At 33.7% G+C, this 23,401-nt stretch overlaps 2 protein-coding genes across 3 annotated transcripts in view; one reads left to right on the top strand and one right to left on the bottom strand.

Moving 5' to 3' along the window:
* LOC119645266 (neurobeachin-like protein 1) overlaps positions 1-18,996 on the bottom strand; it is a 100,556-nt gene extending 81,560 nt beyond the window's left edge. The window contains exons 1-20 of one of the 2 annotated variants that reach the window (XM_038045378.1): positions 18,909-18,996; positions 18,263-18,466; positions 17,744-17,893; positions 17,475-17,661; positions 17,120-17,208; positions 16,920-16,991; positions 16,641-16,790; positions 15,968-16,566; positions 15,690-15,897; positions 15,383-15,624; positions 15,035-15,287; positions 14,814-14,978; positions 12,343-13,608; positions 11,678-12,260; positions 11,451-11,587; positions 11,300-11,389; positions 10,391-10,675; positions 9,983-10,319; positions 9,712-9,899; positions 1,564-1,713 (exon numbers count right to left, since the gene is read on the bottom strand). In XM_038045378.1, the coding sequence (XP_037901306.1) occupies positions 1,564-1,713; positions 9,712-9,899; positions 9,983-10,319; positions 10,391-10,675; positions 11,300-11,389; positions 11,451-11,587; positions 11,678-12,260; positions 12,343-13,608; positions 14,814-14,978; positions 15,035-15,287; positions 15,383-15,624; positions 15,690-15,897; positions 15,968-16,566; positions 16,641-16,790; positions 16,920-16,991; positions 17,120-17,208; positions 17,475-17,661; positions 17,744-17,893; positions 18,263-18,466; positions 18,909-18,959 (5,406 nt within the window). In that variant the 5' untranslated portion in view covers positions 18,960-18,996. The remainder of the gene's footprint in view (positions 1-1,563; positions 1,714-9,711; positions 9,900-9,982; positions 10,320-10,390; positions 10,676-11,299; positions 11,390-11,450; positions 11,588-11,677; positions 12,261-12,342; positions 13,609-14,813; positions 14,979-15,034; positions 15,288-15,382; positions 15,625-15,689; positions 15,898-15,967; positions 16,567-16,640; positions 16,791-16,919; positions 16,992-17,119; positions 17,209-17,474; positions 17,662-17,743; positions 17,894-18,262; positions 18,467-18,908) is intronic. The other variant, XM_038045379.1, reaches the window with a different exon arrangement.
* LOC119645267 (extensin-2) lies at positions 5,826-9,596 on the top strand. Its single transcript, XM_038045381.1, has 2 exons — positions 5,826-5,921; positions 7,036-9,596. Exons 1-2 carry the CDS (start codon positions 5,871-5,873, stop codon positions 9,532-9,534), a joined length of 2,550 nt encoding a protein of 849 aa, XP_037901309.1. The 5' UTR covers positions 5,826-5,870; the 3' UTR covers positions 9,535-9,596.
* Positions 18,997-23,401: the final 4,405 nt, after the last annotated feature.

The following is a 23,401-nucleotide window of genomic DNA, read 5'->3' as shown; positions in this document are numbered from 1 at the left end:
ACACGTTCGAGAAACTAAAAAACTCAATCCAAATTTTTCACGCCAGTGTAGTGCGCTGATATAACATACTCGGTGATTTTTGTTGATAAATTTTGAAAATTGCAAACTTGTTCCCTATAATCGCTTTTCCAAAATAAGTCATTGTGCGGAATTATGGAATCGTTAACATAGCCCGATCAAATCCACTTGCAATGGAATTCGCCCTTAGATCGAAAGTGATCGTCGAAAGATTTGAAAAATTGCGAATTGTGAACACGATACGCAGTAAGCGAACGAACCGACAGCCGGTCAAGTGGGGTTAAATTCAGGATTCAAAAAATGATTCTGAATCGATCGGCATACTAAGAAAGTAGGCTTATCTTAAATCTTTCTGGATGCTATTTATATTCATTCAAACATAATGGATCCTACACCATTAGTGAGTAGATATCGGGAATAAAAGTAGAAAAAGACTGAAAATGAAGCAACGAGTTATGATCACTTCCACGTGCTCCCCGATATAGTTTCCGGATCACGTATGGATTCGAGCTTTTCGTTGGGCATTCAATGCGATATTGAATACGCGTATATTTGGACGTTTTCGGACCAAATCCACGACAACGTAGATGCATAAATAGATGATTTAGCTGTGAAAGTGGCATCTAATTGATAAATTCGTGTCATCACGAACACGTTCGCATATACTCGCAATATGTTTTTCCTTCTTTACATTTGCAGGCCCTATTAGCACAAGGCCATCAATGAGGTTGTTTAAGGCGCCGATTGATAATTTTATACAAAATGTATAACGGTTCGCTTGTCGTAACGAGCTGCTAAGCCCTGTTATTTTAAAAGGTCAAATAAAAGTTTTAATAATTTGGAAACATGGTTGACAGATGCGCTTCACCCGTGAATAAACGGTCGATTTTAATCATGGGAAAAATTTTAAAAATTGACATAGAAATCAAGACGTAATCTTAGGCGCGATGAAGCGATCAATTTCGAAATATTATCGATTTATGATGATCTACTCAATCGCGTATATTTTGAAGTTGGGAATCTATTTTAATATCTAAATAGAAATTTACATATTTTCTCTCTGAAAATGATAATAAACTAGGAACTCTATTAAGACTCATATTATCGAGCCAGTAGATGTGACAAAACACAAAAACGATAAGGGGATTGATGGTTGAGTTAATGGTGCAACTCTAACATTTTACGTTCGCTAACGAGCGAAATATATACACTCTAGAGTAGCACCATCGCATTACTCGCTAAAAGTTACTTGATAATGAGAACCGTAAACCGATTCCCGATTTTATTATTTATTTTCTATAATTAGAAAGTACTTATCAGGAATACTTTCTGTTTAATTTCAACGACCATTTCATCTCGACGTTAAGAACATATTCATCAAGATTTAGAATGGATATCGTTCTAAAACCCGTTGCTAATTGGAGAAGAGTAATAGTCTTTTATAAAAATGTGGCAGTGTTTATTATATATGTATATATCCCATCAGTTGTAGATGCAATATTTTTTGTTTAATTTGATATTTGAGTCTTTTAATTGGCTTTTTACCTGAAATAGAGCTCGATTGTCCGCTTGCAGAGTACCGCGTTTTTTTGAAGCAACTTTACAAGCTTCATAACATTCAGCCCAATAACGATTAATGGGTTCCCAAAGATTTAATTCCACCTCACGTTGATACACATCATATAAGGGCTGTACCTATGTACGACAAAATGATTGAAAAAAAAAAATAAATAAATATTTAAAATAAATATAATCTGTTTTTTCACATTCAGACTTCATTTTACTTGGCGAGAAAGTTATGATATGTTTATATTTTATCTTAAATACACATTTATAGCATACTTAGTAATAATTAATTTATTATTATTATCATTAATAATAATTACTTTAAGACAGGTATAATGGTTTTATGAAATGTTTATTATGACGATACGGTGATAAAAATAACGCTGTTACACAATTTTTATTCAGCGATTTCCACTTCATAGATTAGCATACTACATATTTATATATAGACAATTCTATCGGTTTTATGTCCTAAACCACTAGTAATAAAAATCTATTCAGTTCGTGTCGATATTTGCGATATTTAAAAAAGCTTCTAACTTAGATAAGAATGGCTTTGTCATTTCTAATAATTCGCGTCAAAAATCGCTATAAAAAAAATTGTAATTAAATGTGAAAATATTGAATTTGGATTTAATTGCAACATTTTTTGAACTCCCATCCTCTATAAACGTTTTGCACAAAATATAATCCTTTTTATAGCAAAAAGCCTCGATATTTAATACTTTATGAAGTAAAAATTAATTCATTGCATTCGATATATAAATTTATTGCGCGAAATTTGCATCATATTGGTCTACTTTGTCACATAAGGGTTTTGATGAAAAGCAAAGCCTTATATAGCAACGAAATATAATTTTTATTATCTTAAGGACCAAGGATTGCCTGAGATGAAGCAGTGCAGAGTATGTAGCGGTCGGTTCTACTATAACATCATGGGTTAATTCGTTTCAACCTGTTTTAACCATTTGCGTTATATGAGTATTTCGCTTAAGCCGTTATATCCAAGGGCTAAGGATATTTAACACAGATTTTAAAGTGTTTTAAAAACCATAATTATCGTATTAAATTAGCAGTAAATAATAAATTATGATAATTGAATTTTGTAAAATTAATACATTAAGAGGATTATGCACAATTGTCTGCACATAACAAATTCAATGCATGGCCATATTGTTGGCTTAAACATGCATAAAAGCTGGAAAATTGAAAATTTTTTAATAAAAAAAAAAATAAATAAATAATAATAATAAAAAAGAAAAATGAAAATGAAAAAAACAAAAAATATATATATACATTTGTATACATTTTTTATAAATAAATAAACAAATGAAATAAAATCAAGTGCATATATTTAAATGCACATGTATACCTGCGGTTGATTGAATATGGTGTAGAGAAAAACAATAAACCGGCAAATCAAGATTTTATACGCTATCTGCTAAGATGTGTATGCATCACCTTCAGTTTCATTTGAATCTGTGTGGAGAGTGAATTATTACATGTGCACACTTACAGCATGCACGCAGACAGCAATACCAGCAAAACAACGATAACATCAACAATAAAAACAACAGCAACAGAAACCATACAACAACAACAACAACAACAATAAGTTCAAGTTCAATAACGATCGGGAAATGCAAACGTCTGAGTTAAACGTTATAAAAAGCCTGTTTTTTTTTTTTTAATTTTTTTATTTTTATAGAAAATACAAAAATCTTGTTGCTAGAGTGGGTTGAAGTTGAAAGTGAACTTTTTTTGCTATTACATAAAAATTAAAAGTTAAAAAAAAAAAACAATTGTTGGTTCAATTGATCTTTAGAGTATGTCTTTTACTTTAGAGTGTGCAATTGCTTACTTATTATTATTTAATAAATTCTTATCTAAGAGGTTTTCACATAATTTTATATCATTTTTGTTTTTCTTCACTAAACTTCAATGAGACGAAGCTAACTTATATATATAGCTAAAGATGTTTTTCTATGTTATGTGTTATGCTTCAGCAATTCAAGTGACAACTTCATGTTATTTTATTGCATTGTTGTTATTATTTTTTCAAAATTTTTCAACAGTAAATAAAATAAAATAACACTGAGTGGATTGAACCTTACAAATAAACGCAAAAGAAAAAAAAAAGCGAAAAACGACATAATAGATTTTAAATTGAAACAAATACTAACATGATTATGCAGCACAGTGGGCTTAAATGGATAGAAAAGAAATACATAAATGAATATTGCGGGATAAGGGTATATATCCTTTTAACTTTTACCCTCTGAGGAACTTTGAAATTTTTGAATCCTTCTATTTTCTGCAAAAAACCCAAAAAATGCAAAAATGCAACGACTAACTGGAAGATAACAATTTACTAAATGGTCCTAATGTACCCTTTGTGATAGGGTTAATTAAAGTGTCCTTATTCGTTAACTTCATCGAAATACTGTCAGGATACAATTTTTAGTTTGCGCGGCCCAGTCTTTTGTACTATCACGTCAAGTAAGTCGTACGAATGTAACTGAAAATGTAAATTAAAACTTTCTGTCTGAGGATTCGATGAATGTGTCGGGGTCATAAGTTAACATTCTACTAAATATACATTTCTGCTGCTGGCAATGTCGTCATCTTTTGTCAAGTAGTGGCATTTCCAAATGTTCTGTCATACTGTAATTGCAGTTGTGTGTGCTGACTTGCGCTATGGCAATAGAATAAATGAAGTCGCTTTGACGATAATTCGGTTTTCATTTTATAAAGATTTTCTTGAAGTTCACTTTCAGTTACAAAAATTTGGTTGAAATCCTATCTATCTCTTTGGAAATTTGTAAAGGCCTCCATTTTGTCCATTTAAATCTTTCGTAGCTGCACTCCATTTCAAAATAAGTTATTGCAAAACATTCGAGACATAAATCGTTTCTATGGAAATTTTCTTGATTTTGATCGAATAAAATTAATATCAATGACAAGTGTTCATTCAAAGCCGTTTTGATCTTGACATAAATTTAAATCTAGAAGGACATTACATTTTTCCTTTCACCCTTGGACTGACCAATAGAAAGCAATGAGACAACTCCACTCTTCATTACAGAAACATCTCAAGTTAATTCAACTATGTTCGTTTTGCATGTTTTGTCTGTTTGTCTCGTCATCATCGAAATGATCCCGATCACAAAGCGGTACTAGAGTGTAGAGAATAAATCAACGTTGAAAGCGCCCATACTTTGCTCTTAAAATTAAAAGAAAACACTCTAACCTACAATTTGTAGCGAACATTAATTCAAACTTGTATATAGACATTTAATAAGACCATCTAAATAGTAGGCGTAGAAACGGTATGATTAAATGAACGACACGTTTATGTTTATTATTTTGCCATTGTAGATTAAATTGAACATTTATGCATTTAGCTCGACGCGGATGCTGTCCACTTTCGCATGTGATCAATATAACTGAACAAAAGTATATAGTAGGAATAGGCGCAGGTTAGATGCGCACTAGCTAGACTAGAGAGTTTTATCGAGAGCCAGTCTGCAACTTTCTTTTTTCTTTGTTTTTTATAAACAAATATTTATAGACAAATGTTGAATTGCAAATGAATTCGAGAATATTTTAATAGTCGGTAATACCGAATAATCATCTGGTCATCTGGTCATCTATGCAATATTATCAAACTTGTAATTTTTCGCGACTTTGATAAGAATTCCGCCATTAGATTAGCAGTAGATCGGGTCAGAGGGGTCGAGTACAACAATCTAGAATCCGACAATATATGCGATGTTATGAAAATGAAATGAAAATGTTCAGAAAAGAAATTCTTTAAATTTTTGGAATCCAGATGATGATGAGGGTATTTAAATGTATGAGGTATGAGGCGTAGATGATTTCCTTTTGTTTCATAATAAGTTTTTACGCACAAGTTTTGATAAACTCAGTCACTGTTTAATTGCAGTAATGGAAACGTGCATGTACGCCCGTAAATACGATTTTCCATAGTTGCTTCTGTGCATGAAGGTGCTTCCATCTAACCATTTCATTTTATTTAATTTTTTTTTTTCTTTCTGTCTAAATGTGGTCTGGTTGTACATACGTTATACAAGTTTTTCTTTTTATGAAAAAAATAAAAATAAAAACAAATTTTCATAAAACACTATATTTTTCTTGCAGGAGAGTTTAGTCTTCAAAAGAAAGTCCAATGCGTTGTTTGTTCAAGGAAACTCCAATTAAATTATATATATACATATATATATTTAATAATTATGTGTGCTTGTAAAAAAGTGAAAATTTTATAAATGAAAAAATACGAAAATTACAAAATGATCACCTATAGTGCAATTATTAGCGTAAGTTAATATAAAAAAGCAATAAAATCTACCAAATGGTTCTCACACGCATTGCACATTGTGGAAGAACTTTGCAAGGATTCAAATTAACGAATATATGTAAAAATCTTGGAGTCTTCTAGTGCAAACTGCAAGGAGTCTTCAAGTGCAAACTGCGTTAATTATTGTTTCGAAAAAAAATTTATAGCCCAATCGACAAGAGGACATCGAAATTTGTGGCTACGACTATAATTGGATTTCGTGCAAGATGCTATCAAAAAAATTGCGATCATATATAATAACTAAGTAATCACACACAAGTCGAACACATTCAAAAGCAACCGGCTGCATGCAAGCAAATAAAACGTACATTCGATGAATTTCTAATGTGGAATTAGGCATGTACATGCATATTTACCTCGTGTGTTACAAAGCACTAATGAGGAAGGAAACGATAATTTAAAAAAAAAAAAAAGCAGAATTTTTAGGAAGTGTGTAATAAAAATTTTTTTATCGCTTAGTTTTTGTGTAATACAACTGCTGTAATGGAATTCAATTTTTATTGCCGGCGCCAGAGGGCAGAATAAGAAAGAGGTTGTATTTTAGTTTGTAACACGAGGAATTGACCCCAACATAGACGTCTTGTGAACATTATATTTCCCTCAATGTGCGCATCTCTCGTCAGTCAATGGAATTTTCAATAACAAGGGTCAGAGAATGAAAGTTTAAAAGTTGGCAAATGCATTCTCGGATAAATTTGGTTTAAAAATGGGCGCAATACACTCGAAGACCTATCCAAATTAAATAAAAAATAAACGACGAATTGAAATGAAACTTGCAACAAAAAAAAAAAAAAACCAAAAAATTGAATATATTAAAATGAACTAAAACTTTTCTACATTTTCATTAGTAATCTATGATCTACAATAGGCATCGGTATCGAACATTTAATAGAACCAACCAAAATTATAAAATTCAACACTTTTTTGTCAAAATTTCATTCTAAGGACTTTGATTCATTTAGAGTTTATTTTAATTGCGTGAATGTGTGTGGTGATATTTTCGCTCAATTATAGCGCAACTTTGATTTAAATCAACAATATTTAATATACAGTTCTTGTTTTCCTTTTTCCAGTTGATTTTCATTTTACAATCAAGTAAAATTTTAGCAACAGAAATATCAGCATCGACAACAACAACAACAACAACAACAACAACAGAAGAGTCAAACAAAGCGGATGGGTTGGATCTAACGAATGTTACTTTTTCTTTGCCGATAGCTGAAAAGCTTATATATGTTCATCATCCGGCATCGCTAAAATCTATTAAGCATATAATAGAACCAATAAGGCATAAATACAAACGACCTAAAAGGCCGAAAATTAAATACAGTTTTGCAGAGCCGCCGGGCAACCATTACAATGATCATAGCTCAACATATTTTGAAGATTTCTCTCATTTAAATTTGGAATCAGATGATTTCGGTTTGCCGCCATCAAGTTATGATACCCACGTTACGAACGTTAAATTTTACAATGAATACGAAAAACCGAAAGTTAAATATGAAGGAATACAGAAACTACCCTCGTATTCATATGGTGGTTCACATGAATCTAATAAGCAAGTTTACAAATCACCCTCAAATAATTATGAAATTCCAGAAGACACCTCTTCTTCACATCCAACAAAAACATCTCCGCATCACTACCCGCCATCAAAACAACCTTCCACGGATGACACGTATCAAGTGAACTATAACACACCTACTGAACGCGGTTGCCACGATTATGATAGCAAGCATCCCAAAAAAATTATAACTTATGCAGAACCCATTTACATAAGTGCGTCACCGTCTTACACCGAGAAACCATCCTTAACGTATAGTGCACATAATACTGAATCTGCTCGTATACCAGCTACCAAATATGGGGTCCCTGATGTTTACTTCCCACCATCAACATATAATATCAATTCTTATTTTGATCATACCGCACAAAATCCCGAAAGACCTAAGGCGAATGTTCAAATAACCTATTCACAACCAAATGAAATTAAATTCACATCACCTTCGCACTACCAAACCGACTACAGTAGTTACGACGAATCATCGAAAACATATCAAGCACCTCCGAAAACATATGATTATTCGCCACCATATAAGGCGCCATCACTGAGTTATGAGCTTCCTAATACATATCAGACCTTTACACATGGTTACGATCATCATGCCCCATCCCACAATGTTGAACATTCAGCCGGATATCAAGAGCCCTCTGGGGGTTATGAACTTTCATCGGCTGATCATATGCCCTCGCAAGACTATGAACATCCGTCTGGCTACGAAACATCCTCTCAGAATTACGATCATTCATCTTCTTACCAAGCACCGACCCAAAGCCATGATCAGTCATCTTCTTATGAAGAACAATCTCAAACGGACGTTCATTCATCTTTGGAAAGTTATGATCACCGTCCGCCTTCACAAAATTACGAACAATCATCTGGCTACGAAACATCCTCTCAGAGTTATGATCATTCAGCTTCTCACCAAGCGCCCTCCCAAAACCATGATCATTCATCTGCGGAAAGTTACGATCATCAACCGCCATCCCAAAATTATGAACACCCGCATCCTCATCAAGAAAGCTCGCATAGTCATCAACCGTCGCACTACGAACCCCCACCGCAACAATCCACTCATGTAGCGGCAGATGATTATATACCTCCGTCGAACGAGTTGCCTATAAGTCGAGACCGTAAACATCCTCCTTACGATTATCCAAAATCCAGTTACGAAGTCCCAATTTACGACGCCGTACCTTTCGATGCTGTTAACGATCAAGAGCATGAGATTTACCCGCCTCATGCACCGTCCAATAATAATAAAATAGTAACAGAACCGAATAATACTTCCGAAGAACCGCCGCAAACTTATAATGGTGGATCGAATATTAATAATGATTCTCATTCGGCCAGCTCTATGACTAGCTTATCCGCATCTTCCAGGCCTCGTAGAATACGTAAAAAAAAAAGAGGCAACTTCAAAAGCTCGACAACCACCCTTACAGCTACTACAAGGCACATACTTGATGTACCCGAATTGGAGAACGCTTTTGAAAATGAAAAACGTATAATTCTCGCACCCACAGATAATTATGCTCATCCCTCCGTTAGAGTAGAAAACCTGCACTTAGGAGTTTGGAATCCTATGAAATTAAGAACTTCTTCAATGAAGGCCACGTCTGCGCCAAGTACTACTACTACTGTTAGTGTTTCAATACCGAACACAAGAGTACGTAATATTTTTTACCGTGGACGTACAACAGAAAGTCCTCTAAGCTCGTCTAAATCTAAAGTTGAAATTATATCCATTGATAAATCACATTCTAAAGCATACTACGATGGCATACTGTCCACACCGAAATTTACAAATACAAACGTTTACAGAAAACTAATGAACAGACACAGAAGCGGCAGTAACGCTTCTACTATGATGCAGGGCAGTTTAATTGACGCCGAGAAACTGTTTAAACGTACCACAAAGAGCATGTTGGATACTACACCTTTTAAAAGTCCTTACAGTAATGATATGGATATAAAACGTACGCTACCTAAAAATCATAAATTATTTTAAAAGAAAAGTATTTTAACAATAAGCATAATTTTTACAATACATACTATTCGTTTTTTAAACTTGTTGAAGCTTATTTCTAAAATAATTTTGTAATTTATTCCGATCTGCAAATTATTGTCTTAATCATAACATAATAATGTTCGACAAACGATAGAAAATATTTTGAAAATTACTTACAATTTTTTCCATGAAATTTCGCCATTTCTTGCTGGTGCTATACATTTGAAAATCATTAAAAAATACTGGCCCAGATGAGGTAGAAGGTAAGTCCGGTAGATTTATGTCTAAACTGAAAACATTGCGGCATTTTTCTATTAAAGCTTTCATGACCGGCATTAAGAATGAGTATTCCTCAGGATCGCCAACTAAGAAGCATTTAAAAAAGATTAATTTTAATAAAAAAAAAAAAAAAAAAAAGGAATTTATAATGAAATACTTTTAAATGTACCTTCAATGGCATTATCCAAAGCTCTGTTAATGGAGAATAACAAATAGGCTAACTCGCTGGGATTTTCAGTGTTGCGACATTTTAAATTAGCATGAAGTCTTGCGGTTGCCATTGCGACCACACCAGGATCAGGGTGATGTGAACATTTAAGTAATAAACCTAGACAGAGACGTACCATATCTGACCAATCGTCCGAAGAATCTTGCTGAAATATCATTAAAGCGTCCAAAAGAGCCAAAACTCCATCCAATAATTTTGTGGAACATTTTTTCGATTCATCTTCATTTGAGCCCAAAACGACTAAATCATAAACCATACGTAAAATATGTGAGGCATTCTATACGAAAAGGAAGCTAATGAAAAAAAAAAACCGCCTATGAAAATAAAAAAAAAAAGACAGCTACGTACCTCTTGATTAATCAAAACTTGACTTCCATGTTGAGCTAAATCAGATAGGGAAGCTTGTACAGCCATTTCCAATATTTTTAATCTCAGCGATAAATGAGAAGTCATTAACTCATTATTAAGGGCCAATAAATTAATGCAACCTAGTACTTGACCGCGTTCTTTCCAGCAGTCAATGTGATCATTAGGTACACCACGCCAAAATATGGTAAACAATATATTGGAAACTAAATACACCAATTGCTCTTCGCTATTCACTTCACCATCCTGAGAAAATTTCAAATTTGTCTAAAAATACCAATGTATGTTCATTATATTAAGAAATAGTTGTGTAGCAGGTTCGTCATAGCAACTTAATTCTATTCGATTAGGTCGAGTCATAAGTAATTTCCGATGCAGCTAAATAGAAACAATTGTTCATATTTGTCCCCTATAAGTGACCGAAACAAACGAGTTTCGGTTTTCACTAGTTAGCCTTCTGTTAACTGCTTTATGTGGTGCATGTTACATTCCATTGTTTTTTTTTTAACCTCTCGAAATGGAGAGTCAAAAAGTGTATATTCGACATGCAATACTTTGGGAATTTAAACAAGGCAATAGCGCTAAGGCGACAGCTGGAAAAATATGCAGCACGTATGGTGGAGCATTGATAACTGATCGGGCAGTTAGAAATTGGTTTGGAGATACGACCTTAAGATACGGAACGTCCTTCCGACTTTGCCGACAATCTTTTAAAGGCAATGTTAGAGCAAAATCCACCCCAATTAACAAGAGGTACAGCATAAAGCTTGAATACCTCACAATCAACTGTTAAATTAATATAATTTTGTTATTCAATGAAAGCGAAATAAATGTCTGATAAAGAAACGAAAGTTACTTACGACTCCACCTAATATATTTATTTCAATTTACCTCAAAGGAATCGTTTTTTTTACTGGCTCCTTGAGGTGACTGTGAGGAACTATCTGAGCTCAACGAATCCTGACGTTGTTTAGGGGAAACCTTCAGCGAAAACGCAAATGAAAACTTTCTTTAGAACAAAATTGTAAAATAAATCATTTACCGCTTCTGTTGAATCAGTAGAAGAGCCCATCGCAAAGGATTCGAAAGTGTCTTGAATGTCGTGAGTAGTTTGTCGGATAACCGAAAACACTGAAGTGACATTTTCCACTACTGCTCCCGATACCGATTCAGCTAATTCTATATATATATATAGATATAAAGGTTTTTGTTTTTTCATTTCGTCAACTGAATATTAAAATAATTGTATGCGACAAATCTTTTTTTCACCTTTTATCTCGGACTCTATAACATTGGCTGCTTCAGTTACACTGGCTTGTATTTCATTTAAACTTAAAACGCCTTCACCATGATCTTGATTTTCCATTTCTAAATGTTGTTCACAAAAACTTATCAAATCTCCCTGATTGTTAAATTCGTTTTCATCCTCGAGCAAAACATCCAAATTTATTCCAAAACTTTTACGTTTCTCTTCATCGGGTTTCATATTGTCTATCGGTTTTCGTATTAGCAATCGAGCGATAGATTCCTGCCAACCAGCTTGCTTCGCTATAGAATAAGGCGAATTTTCGTTAGTGAACGTAGTCTGTAGTAGACGTTTTGCGACCTCTAACTTAACCGGTAATTCACAAGAACTAACATGATGTATAAGAAATATTAAACCACAATAGTCAATTTCCGACGTAAGCATTTCGTCTAACATATGGAATAAGATAGTATAGCTCAATGTCATGGGTATGGTGTAAGAGAAAAAACCCGGGAACAATGATACATCTGCGGCAGGGTCATGTAAACGCATTATTTGCTTGTACTTAGGATGAACACGCGAAGTGCTTAATAAACTGCTTATAAACTGAAAAGTCAAAAAAAAAAAAAATATATATATATATATATATATATATATGCAAAATTACTGTTTAGCTCTTCGCCCCTACCCTTATAGCTGCCTCTTGCAATTGGCAACTGTAGTTCTTGTCAATGAAATAATTATACAATAAATTGGCTGTCTGCGGTTCATGCATTAATAGGATTAATTGGTCACGGCAATTTTTCCCCTTTACATGCATAGCCATCATGTCAAGAAACTCGATTAGTACTTGATCTTGTTTGACAGATGATAAAAAGGCAATTATCGTTACTATTTCCTTGATGTTAACATCTTTTTGTAAATAAAATCTGACAATTGCATACAAAGTAGAACGTATAGTCATTGCATCCTCAGGTGTCATATTTTCCGGTGCGCTATAATATTGACGTATAACGTCTAAAAAGTATTGAATACCAAATTTTTTTCGAAAATATTTACGATCATTTTTAATCATGGCACTTAAATACTGAACATGGCCCAAAGTTATTTGGAAATTCATATGAACCCAAATGTCAAAGTTAAAAGCGATGCTGGTGTAAAGATCTTCTAATAATGCCAAATTTGATCGTCCACCAACTGTTTTATGACCCTGAAGGGATTCTATGAGTAAATGGGTGCCCATAAGAGTGTTGACTTTAAATATTCTCATCGAACACTTTTGTAGCATCATTCCTACGATAGATAGGCATTCACTATTTAAAAGATTTTCTTGATTATTTTCATGCTCATGCACAAGATAACGCAGGAAGCACATGAAACCCGCTACGGGATACTGTAGCATTTTCCATTCAGTGTAAGAGTTTGAGGTAAGCATTTCCCAATCGGAAAACTCCTCAGCTAAAGGCGTTTTAGTAATCTCTTCACTTTCAGAAGTTTCTTCGTCACCACCAGAAACATATATGTCATCGCGTTGATTTTTGACAATATCATGTAGAATGGGTAAAATAGCTTGTATGCCACCAATGCTATTAATAGTGTCTTGGATTTTCACAATACGACAATGCTGAGCTTGCACCAAGCCCATATACTTGCCGATCGGTATTAAATCCAAACAAGTATTTTGCAAATAAGCACCAGGTGAATAACAAAATACAAAACGTGAAGTCAGTTCAAGTATATCATTATCCTGCGAAAATATGGAGGTAAAATTAATGCCGACATCAAAAATTGTTTTTAAACTGGTGGTAGGTTCGGCTAGAAGAACACCGCCAATCTGCCCGTTTAGACATTGTTGTTCGCCAAATACAGTATCTTGCATACCTAATGGGAAATTTTTCACATTCGGGTCGTAAGATGCTTGCGAACGCAAAGGTAAAGTAAAGTAATTGGTTACCTGGAAAAAAAAAATTAATAATAATAAGGATAATAATAGTGGATTAAATTTTTTAATATCTATAATTGTACCTTATGTTCCATATATCATGATATTTATAATTATTAATATAAATTTAAGTAACTTCTCGTTATGCAACGATATGATATATAAATTCGTAAATCTATAATTGACGCTTAATTTTCTTAAAAACCACTTATCGAAACATATTTATTATACAATCACAGTGTTGAAATGTTATATTGGGTTTGTCTCTTTTGGTTAAAACAAAACACCTTTGATTGTTTGCAAAATTAAGGAGTTATTTGCTGATAGTATACTCTATTTGCAGCTTGAGCTTGCGCTCATCTTCTAGCGAATTTATGAAATTTCTCTATGAAGAAACCTTAGAGTTTGAAGGAGACCCAAAAAACAGTCTATATTCGGATATTGGCATCCGAATGGGAAAAATGTTTTTGTACAAACAAGAAGTCATCTAAGGAAAACTATATTAATTGGAATGCTGATAACGGTGGAGAGGGTAATTGCAAATATTTCCTGAGTAAATTTTTGTATATGAGACTGAGTTTCTTCATAAAGGAAACTTCCAATATTTTTACCTTTGGCATATTGGCCCAGTTTTTCGTCTCGATTGCATCAATTGATAATCGTAGTTTTTTTTTTTAATGATGGTTCCATTTGCCTGGAACAAATATAATACATCACATTCATCTCCGCCAAATAGGACCGTCACGGGTATTCACCTTTATCGTCGATGTTAATAGTTTGCCTACTCTACATCATTGTTAAATTGTAATATTTCTCGCAAATGACACTTTTTTCACGCAAAATTCCAAGAATCTATATTCAGTACGTGTTAGTGTGATAACTTATGCATTATGTACAGATAGCTTAAAGATACTAATTTCAAATGAAGAAAGCAACATTTTATCAGCATCCTGCAGTACTATGCCCATTCTAAATAAACCTAGACATGATCCAGAAACCTTCTTTGAGTGGAATTTTTTTGAGTATAAGTTAAAAATTGCGCTATATATATTACAATAAACATATAGTTGCGCAGATAATCCGTCAGACGGACATTTTAATTTTTCCTTAGCTTTTTTCCCCTAGTTACGAAAGTACTCTGAAGATTTATTTCATGCGACTAATTTACAATGAAAATCAATTTTTTTTTTTTTAGGCATAAGAAAATGGAAACATACATTAGTTGACAGCGTTCTCTCCAATAAACTGGGTAACATGCCTTTATAACTATGACTGGTATCCTGCGAAGATGACCTAGGTAAGGAATTGGTATTTGTCAATGCCTTTACTTGCTGAGTTTTGATTTCCGGTAGAATAGAGCCGACCGAACAAAAGACAAACGGCTGAAAGGTAAATTGACTTAGTGTTAAAATTTCATTTGAGTATAATTTCAATTTACTTCGTTAATGGCCTGTACTTTCAACGTCGCACTTATTTTTTGCATAAAATCTATATGAACATTAATTTGACTATAGGAAAACGGCCGTTTTGGTGGTGTTATAGCTACAGTCACATAATGCCACTGGCTATCTAAGAGAACACTGGAATTCACTGTAGACGTAAGATATTCACGTTTTGTTAAAGCTGCTACCACTACGTTACCACTATTTTGTATAAATACTTCGAAACCGGTATTGCTCGCGGTGCGCAAACTAAAGAAATGTATGATAAGCACCATATATATATTAAGTAATAATATAAATTTGTACATGTGCAAATATATATTTCCATAAAAATCATTGCTTACTTCAATAACATCCTTCGACAATTTGAACGTTCTTGTGTATTTTCTGTTTTATTGCTCTTAGATGATTTCGCGACTTTATCGTTTAGCCTTAGCAAGATATGAAATATAAAGCCATATGAACCCGACATTGACCAATTTTTTATGTCTGTTACCAAAATACCGTCGTTGGGTTTTGTGAAATTAAAATATTGTGAACACAAATTGCTGCTGTTCAACGTTTGCAACGATACTGTCACCAGCATCTAGTTAGATAAGAAAAAATTAAATGAAATTTCTGTCATCTCTTTATAATCTGTTTGTAACTTACTTGTAGTAATTGTTTGGAATGCGGAAATGCACTTTCTTTACGCAATAAACTGAATATGCTTTTTAACTCAATCGGCAAAATACTTAGTTTACTTAATTCTTCAATAAGTTTTATACAGTTTTGTATACAAGTATCGGAAAGTTTATGAAAGTCTTGCAAGCAGCAGCATACAGATCGGATAATACGATTTTCACAAGCTATTGATTTACTAAAAAATGTATTGAAAAGAATTACAATTAATTTGATTTCCTAATAAAATCAATTAAAGGCAAACATACGTTCCATAATTATTGACGCACGATTTATAGACCTTTTCACTTAAATACGTTTGTTCCCTTGTATCTATGTTCGGCAACCAATCGATTAATTTATTAAGCACTTCTGGCACTATTATTAGACCCATTTCTTCATTATACGCCAAGTTTATGCAAGCCTCCAATAAAGCTATGGACGGTAAGCCTAAATCCATTAGACCGTCAAAAAGTTTACCTATCTTATCATTATAGCGAAGATGATCGGTAATTCTTATAGAATTACGAGTAATGGCAGCCAGAGAATTGATAACTTTTATCATTAATTGGCCATAATTGAGGCTCCAATCTTTAATTTTTTTTGGTATTGATATTAATACATCCATTAGACTGGTTTCTTCGATTGCCTCACAAATGTATGACGCACTTGTATTGTCCGTTAGAAATACACAAACATTATCAACTGTAGATTCTAAGGCATTAACATCTATTGTCAAATCATTAGCATCAACGTCATCCGATGATATATCGAAAGTATCACCAGTTTGACGAAAATGTTCTGTAGTCATTAATTGTTCTAGAACATCACAGTAAAGTTTAATTAATGTTACTAAATCTATTTGGCGCTGTAGAAAACAGAAATTAAACATATTTATTCAATAACTAAAAGTTTGGACTCAGCATATTAAAAAGTAAATACCTCTTCAGGACTAGACTTCTGTAGAACAATAATCATCAAAGCACAACACCTAAGTGTAATAACGCGCAGATCACTGGTGCTTTCCCATTGCGCAAGTATTTTCATGACTACTGAAACAGTAGCCGGGCAAATAGCTCTCATACCGTTACGCTGAAGAGATAAATAAAAAAATTATTAAAGAGGTAATTCCAACAAACTGAAAGTGGAATAAGCTATGAGAGAGAAAGCCCCAAAATAATATTTGAAATATTTTTAATCACGTGTATTTAATTAACTCACCAAGTTATCACAGATTTTAATACCATCACCAGTTTGCTTATCAAAATAACAACTAATAGAAGCTATAGATTTCTGTAATATTAGATTTATTTGTTATGCAAGCAGACATGTATGTTAAAGTAGAAACCAACACCGTTGCATAAAAGTTATATATATATATATATAATTTTAAAAAACAATTATAGAAACACTCAAAATACCTGTGATCCACAAATAATTGCACCCAAGGCGTGAATTAAACTTTCACCAATAACCGGATATTTTTTAATATCGTCATGCTGGAAACAGTCTGCAAAGATAAAAAACGGATTTATATATGCAATAGCAGTACCAAGACTATTCATCATATGCACACATTTTTTTTGTTATGTTAATTAAATTGGATTCGTAAAAAATGTTTAGGCGCTTGATATAGGACTTCCTTTAAACAACTTGTATAAATCAAAGATACTCGCTTTGAATAGTGCATTGTCACCGAAAGTATTTTATAAGATTTCCAGTGTTACGAAAGCCGAAATTTAATTTTTTTAAGAAACGCAATATATGTATACTTACCGTATATAAATGGTATAATTTCAACATGAACGTTATGTGGTTTGTAGGGAAGCTTCTTATAGTCAGCAAAATTATTTCGCAGAAAGCTACGCCATGTCAAATATGGATCATACATAACTTCCAGGAATTGAGAGAAGCTGCGAAATAACCGTGAAACTTCGTTGCTGACATTCTTTTTCTTTAAAGTCTAGGAGAATAACAAATGTAACTCATAAGTTGTCTACACGCAAATATTTCCTAACTACGAAAAAAGTTTTTCGTATACATACCTGTTGGAATACATGAGTTAGAATGGCAATCAAATTAGATTTATATTCATATTTGATAACAGCTAGAATATTATCAAAATGCCGGCAAATTACAACCAGACAGTCAATCAGTACTGATATCTGGTGTATAGTATCATTTGAAATTTTTTCCTAAAATACATAGATAATATATATAAAAGATTCAGGGCAACCATTCTGACACCCACCACCTACAATATATTGTGACTATAAGGACAAAATGATTTCGGGGTGATCGTAACTTTCATTAATTTGCATTTAATGAGCGCTAATTTTTAAGCTTTGTACGAAAGGGATTTTTTTTAACATCGAATTATCCTTGACAATTACGTGGACTTGACTTAAGCTTTGCCTTATTTAAAGCATTTTGAACACGTATCAGAAAAAAGACGTACAAATTATTCGATCTACGAAACTGTTTTGTTTTCTTGACAAGGTTCGTGCAATTATGGTGACGGGTGTAAAGATATATTGGCTTCCATATTTTCATTGTACACTTACATTTGCACATTGATCACTAGCGACAATAATAAATTTACCAATAGCCGGTAATAATTCATCAGGCAACCGACCCAAATGGGGACCATTATCCGGTTTAACTTCATACCAATACGGGCATTCAACTGTGCTAAAATCCAAAGGTAGTTGGCTTCTCCAAATGTTTACAAATCGTTCAATGAATTCACGGAAATATGATTCTTCGTTCTAAAAACAAAAGATTAAAATAATATAAATAGATAAGTAAACATGGATATAAATAATAATAAGACTTAAAAGAGCAACAACTGCAAACACATTGTTTATAGAGGCCTATTAGTGCAAACGTTTGTGTAAATTAGAGAAAACACCCTCCTTTTAAATAAATAATGTAAACATAGAGGTATATAATTACGTTTTCATTATATAACATTGAGGTGAAGGCTGCAAATCACGGCCTAAACACTTCGTGGTAAATTAGGCCTCCAATGCAATCCGGACATGTTTTCATAAATTCTTTTTGTACATTTAAATGTAGGTTTTACCTATTTACTTACCTTACGGACGAGTTGACGATGATTAATACCTTAAGTTATTTATCTTTTCTTTTTTTTTTTTTTTTTGTCTACGTATTATTTTTATAACCCGCTTAATAGCTTTCATTTCTTACCTTCGTAGTATATTGCACCCATAAATTATAAATATCTTTTTTATTATCCATTTTCAGCGAACTATTTTCTCACTTAAAAACTAAATATTCTTAGAGTAGTTATTAATTTCTTTACACATTCGGTCAAAATTGTTTACAAAACACTTGCTCTGCATTACACAAAACACAAAACCCCAAGAGAAGTGTTCTAAAAACAGCTGATTTCTATAGCAATAAAGAGATAAAAACAGTGTTGGAGACCGTAAAAAAATATGCGAGAAGAAGTTTTTGTATTATACGCTACACTACTATAAAACACGAGAACATATCAAATGAAGTTTGTCGAAATGTTTACAGAGAGTAAAAAGATTGTAAAAATATCCAGGCTTTCGAAGTTAATGTTTCTATCTGTCATAAGTCTATCCAATGTCTGTCCAGTTTTTATTTTGTTTTGAGTGAACATTTTTGCCCCAAGCAAGAACATCAATGAAAATAGATTGAATCGGACTTTTGCAGTCTTTCAAATTTCTCGAAAAAAATCGCTGAGCGCGATAAAAAAACCCTGGTTATGCGTATTTTCATACAAATAAGTTTCTCTGGTGATTTATAATTACTTTTTTTAGCATCAAAAGTTCAAAATTAAGGTTTAGTGTTAAATTCGGATAGAAAGGAAGCAATAACGATTTTTGGCATTTACAATAATAGATAATAGATATTAATTAAAACTAATACGGAACAAAAATTATTATTTCATGTCATCGATCAGTAGGCTTTGTTCATTTAATAAAGTCTATTATAGACCACAAGGCAAAATTAATAAAAGAAAAGAAAAAAGAGGCTGAAAAAGATTTTTTGTTATAATAATCATGTCAAATACGCCTATGAAAGCTTGATTTCTGATTACGAAAATAAACGTCACGCAGTATGGTATACCACATGCATCGCCCGGAAAGCCCGTGACTTGGTTTAGTGCTACCAGCAATTTGCTACAAACTACTAATGCAGTATAGCAGTTATCGATCTGAAATCATTCCTTAGGATTATCTAAATAATGAGTTTTATAAAATGTTGTTGCGGTTTTTCCGCAAATTGTCATGTGGCTGGTGTTTATTTTCTCGCTTTTTCCTGACAGCTTACGTGCCCGTCTTGCTCCACCAGCTGCAAAATTTCATCGACTTTTTCAACCAGAGCGAGATACATCTTTGACATCGAAATTTCCGCAGCGAAATCGAGCAAAGCACTTCTGAGTCCTTCGTTCACTCGCAGCATTCTCACTTCACAAATTATTCGGCGTGTGTTTTTATGTTTTATCTTTTCTATAGCAAAAAAGCATCATGCTGCGTATTTCCTCTTGTATACGAGCGACGAATTAGAAAACTATCTTCACAAAAAATGTAAGCTGAAACGTCACCTTTTAAGCACGTGTTAGTTTAAGACAATCAGATGAGTCTTGTAGGATATATAGGCATTAATACGATCCTGCGGAAAAAATCGCAAAGACTTTTTTTATGACCTAACACTTAAGGTGAATACAGTCCAAAACCGGCATGCGAGTATGTCCGCAATTAATAAAAAATCGAGGACTTGATTTATATGTTCATTAATTTTCCCAAAGTGAAGATATGTATCCCTACCTGTTCTTGTGCTTGTTCGTTTGTCTTTAAATCGATTATTCTTAAAATCCCAGCTTTATCTCCAGCGAGAAATGCGAATTCCACTAAATTGGCTTTCAGAAATAAGCTCAATTACCTACTGTAACGAAGGAACTACTTCGTTACGAACTTTTTCTTACCGCTGCATTCATTTTGTAAAGTTCACACACAAACTCAACTCCCTCTTATCACTCCACATTTCCTATGACTCTTCCTGATCACTACCGTGTCCGCACGTCTAGGCAACATCCCTTACGTTGCTGGTTATAGAAAGAACAAAAATTTTTGCCTCTATGGATATCTAAACTATTTACTGTATACAGTCGATTCCATCGTTGTTAGTATTTTCATGACATGTATTGTTATTTTACACTTTAATCCGTCATACTAAACAATTTATACATTCTTGTCTATACGCCGTGAATAGCGACCCTACGGTAGACATATCTGTGTGCGCTTTTGCACCGTCTTGCTTAAGAAAAAATATGTATGAGCGTAAGCAATACAATCTTTGGCTTTTGATTTTCTCCCTTTGACCGTTTACCTTTAGTATTTTTCGCTATTATTTTTTCTTGCATTATCTGTACACTTGTCTTTCATATTTTTCTTCAATTTTTGAAAATTGAAGTTAGTATGTCATTGAATAAAGTGTGTAAAGTATATTCGAACTCTCCACGGTTGTGTGTAAACGTGAGAATATCACCAATTCACGAAAATATATCAAAACCGTTTTTGCTATAGGATCCTTTTGGGCTGAATACAGCGGCTTAAGCTATTACCAAGAAAGTAACCAGGGTGACCGAGACTATAAATCCATTATACTTGGCTTCTCTTAGCACAGACTAAAACTTCGTTAATAGATAATGTGAGTGCTGTCTAAAGGGGAATTCTGCGTAGCATAGACCACCACCTATATGATTGTTTTGGATAGGTTCGAGGTCCCTAGTCTATTTTTAGTCTGTTCCTTACTGTATTTGTAGGTAAAGCGCAGTGAATCTTCTTTTACATAACATACATATATCGGATAACACGCAGCATCAAGTATCTGGGCATGGAAACTCGTACTCTGAGTTAGATACTCATTTCACTATATATAGAGTTTTGCGATGTTAGGAAATAATCACTAAAAAGCAAAAAGGGGGTTCCTTCAAGTATTAAGAAAACTCTAAACATTTATATACTATTTTTTGCATGTTTTACTTGCTTAGCTAACGTTGATGCCCTAGACAACTTACAAACAAAGCTATATAAAGCTTGTGCGAATGTACGCAATATCCAGAGGAATTTGAGATAGAATTGTGTCCGTCCGTCCGTTCGTCCGTTGTGCTTTCATTTTTTCAACTGCCATCTTTAAGATATTTCTTGATGAAATTTACTATCGGTACACATGTCGGTACGTGTTTTTGTCCAAGAGCGAACGCTACTGAAAATGGTGCGGGTCGTAGCACTTTTTCGACTACCTTTCATATAACAGTTTTTGTTTTTTATTTGGCTATCCGTGTAATACGGTGACTGTCAGAAAAAAGAGGGAGAAGGGAAAGAAAGCAATACGGAGGTGGGGGCTGGCCCCTAATGGGTGTGTGCCCAGTCGATAAACGTTATGCCCTTACCGATTGCACACTCACTACAGCTATGGCCAAAGAAAAATCCACATCACGTCAGCGTCGCACCCATGGCAGCCGTGGTTCTTACATATTCGTCTACTCAGGTGAACCTTATTTTAAAAAGCCGTCACATGAATAACCGTACTAAGCGAAGTGATGTAAGTAAGCTAGTTAACGGCGAGCCGTGTTTCTTTATAATGTTTTTACTTATTTCTAGGCATTGTGTCATGAAACTCTTGAATTTTTTTCTTTTCCTCGCCGCCGAGGATTTAAAAAATTTTTCTTTAGACAAAGAAAAAAAAATAAATAAATAAAACAAAAATAAAATGACTGAAATAATAAAAAAACAAACTAAATGAACGAAAAGGTCTGGTCAGTTTCCGGCTGTGCGTCTGTCGCCAGTGGGTCAGTCGGTCATCGTCTAGCGTCGGCCCTACATGGCCACCATGTGCACGCCCCTACACCTCAGCCACAGCGGTGGCAGCGCACGCTTAGCCACACATGGGTAACAACAAAATCGGATAGCTTAAAGGAAAAGATAACATAACTTACAGTACAAGCAAGGTGGTAGTGTTCGTTTACTTGGTGAATATCACTGCTTTCCCTGTCGGCTGCAGCTATCCTAGTGCTCCCGATAAGTTGTTGCTGTTGTTGTTGCTTCTGCCTTCGATTTTATTACTTCCCTCTGATTCGTGGCTGGTGGTGTAACAAGGTGATGGTGACTGCTTCACTGGCTGCCGAATAAACTTATGCATAGTAGTTCATGGAGTCACTTCTCTGCATCCATGCACATAAAAGCGGCGATAAATCTTCAGGACTTTGTTGTAATAAACCAATTAAAAGCCCTTTTTTTGTTTTTCGCATTCATTCATATATTTATTATTCCCCTTTTTTTTTTTCCAAATATCCACACAACGAAATGTTTGAAAGTATTTCTATTCTTATTAACTATAAATTTTTTGTTAACAATAATAAATGGATTCTAATTAATCAATTATATGTGTAAGTGTTCATTGTGTGTTAAGGGTTTTTTTTTTTTATTCCCGGCATCACGTGGGTTTACGTGTATTATTTGCACAGGCTCTCGCGATAAGCATCTCTAACTAACTTTATATGCGACGGCTGTACCCGTTCTATATGAAAAAAATAACGTTCTACATATGCTGTTCTTTGCTTTTCGATAATTTTCTTCCACAACAAGCGCGAACTGAGGCAAAAATGAATCATTTAGTTATTTTAATTAAATCGAAGAATTATG

The sequence above is a fragment of the Glossina fuscipes genome, unplaced genomic scaffold, assembly GCF_014805625.2.
Source record: "Glossina fuscipes isolate IAEA_lab_2018 unplaced genomic scaffold, Yale_Gfus_2 1, whole genome shotgun sequence".
NCBI classification, from domain to species: domain Eukaryota; kingdom Metazoa; phylum Arthropoda; class Insecta; order Diptera; family Glossinidae; genus Glossina; species Glossina fuscipes.
This window is presented reverse-complemented; position numbering and strand designations above follow the sequence as displayed.

Excerpts from the sequence above, each read along its gene's own strand:
- LOC119645267 (XM_038045381.1), top strand. The coding sequence starts at position 5,871 with ATGAAAAAATACGAAAATTACAAAATGATCACCTATAGTGCAATTATT. Across the intron at positions 5,922-7,035 it reads CCTATAGTGCAATTATTAGC|TTGATTTTCATTTTACAATC; the intron begins GTAAGTTAATAT and ends TCCTTTTTCCAG.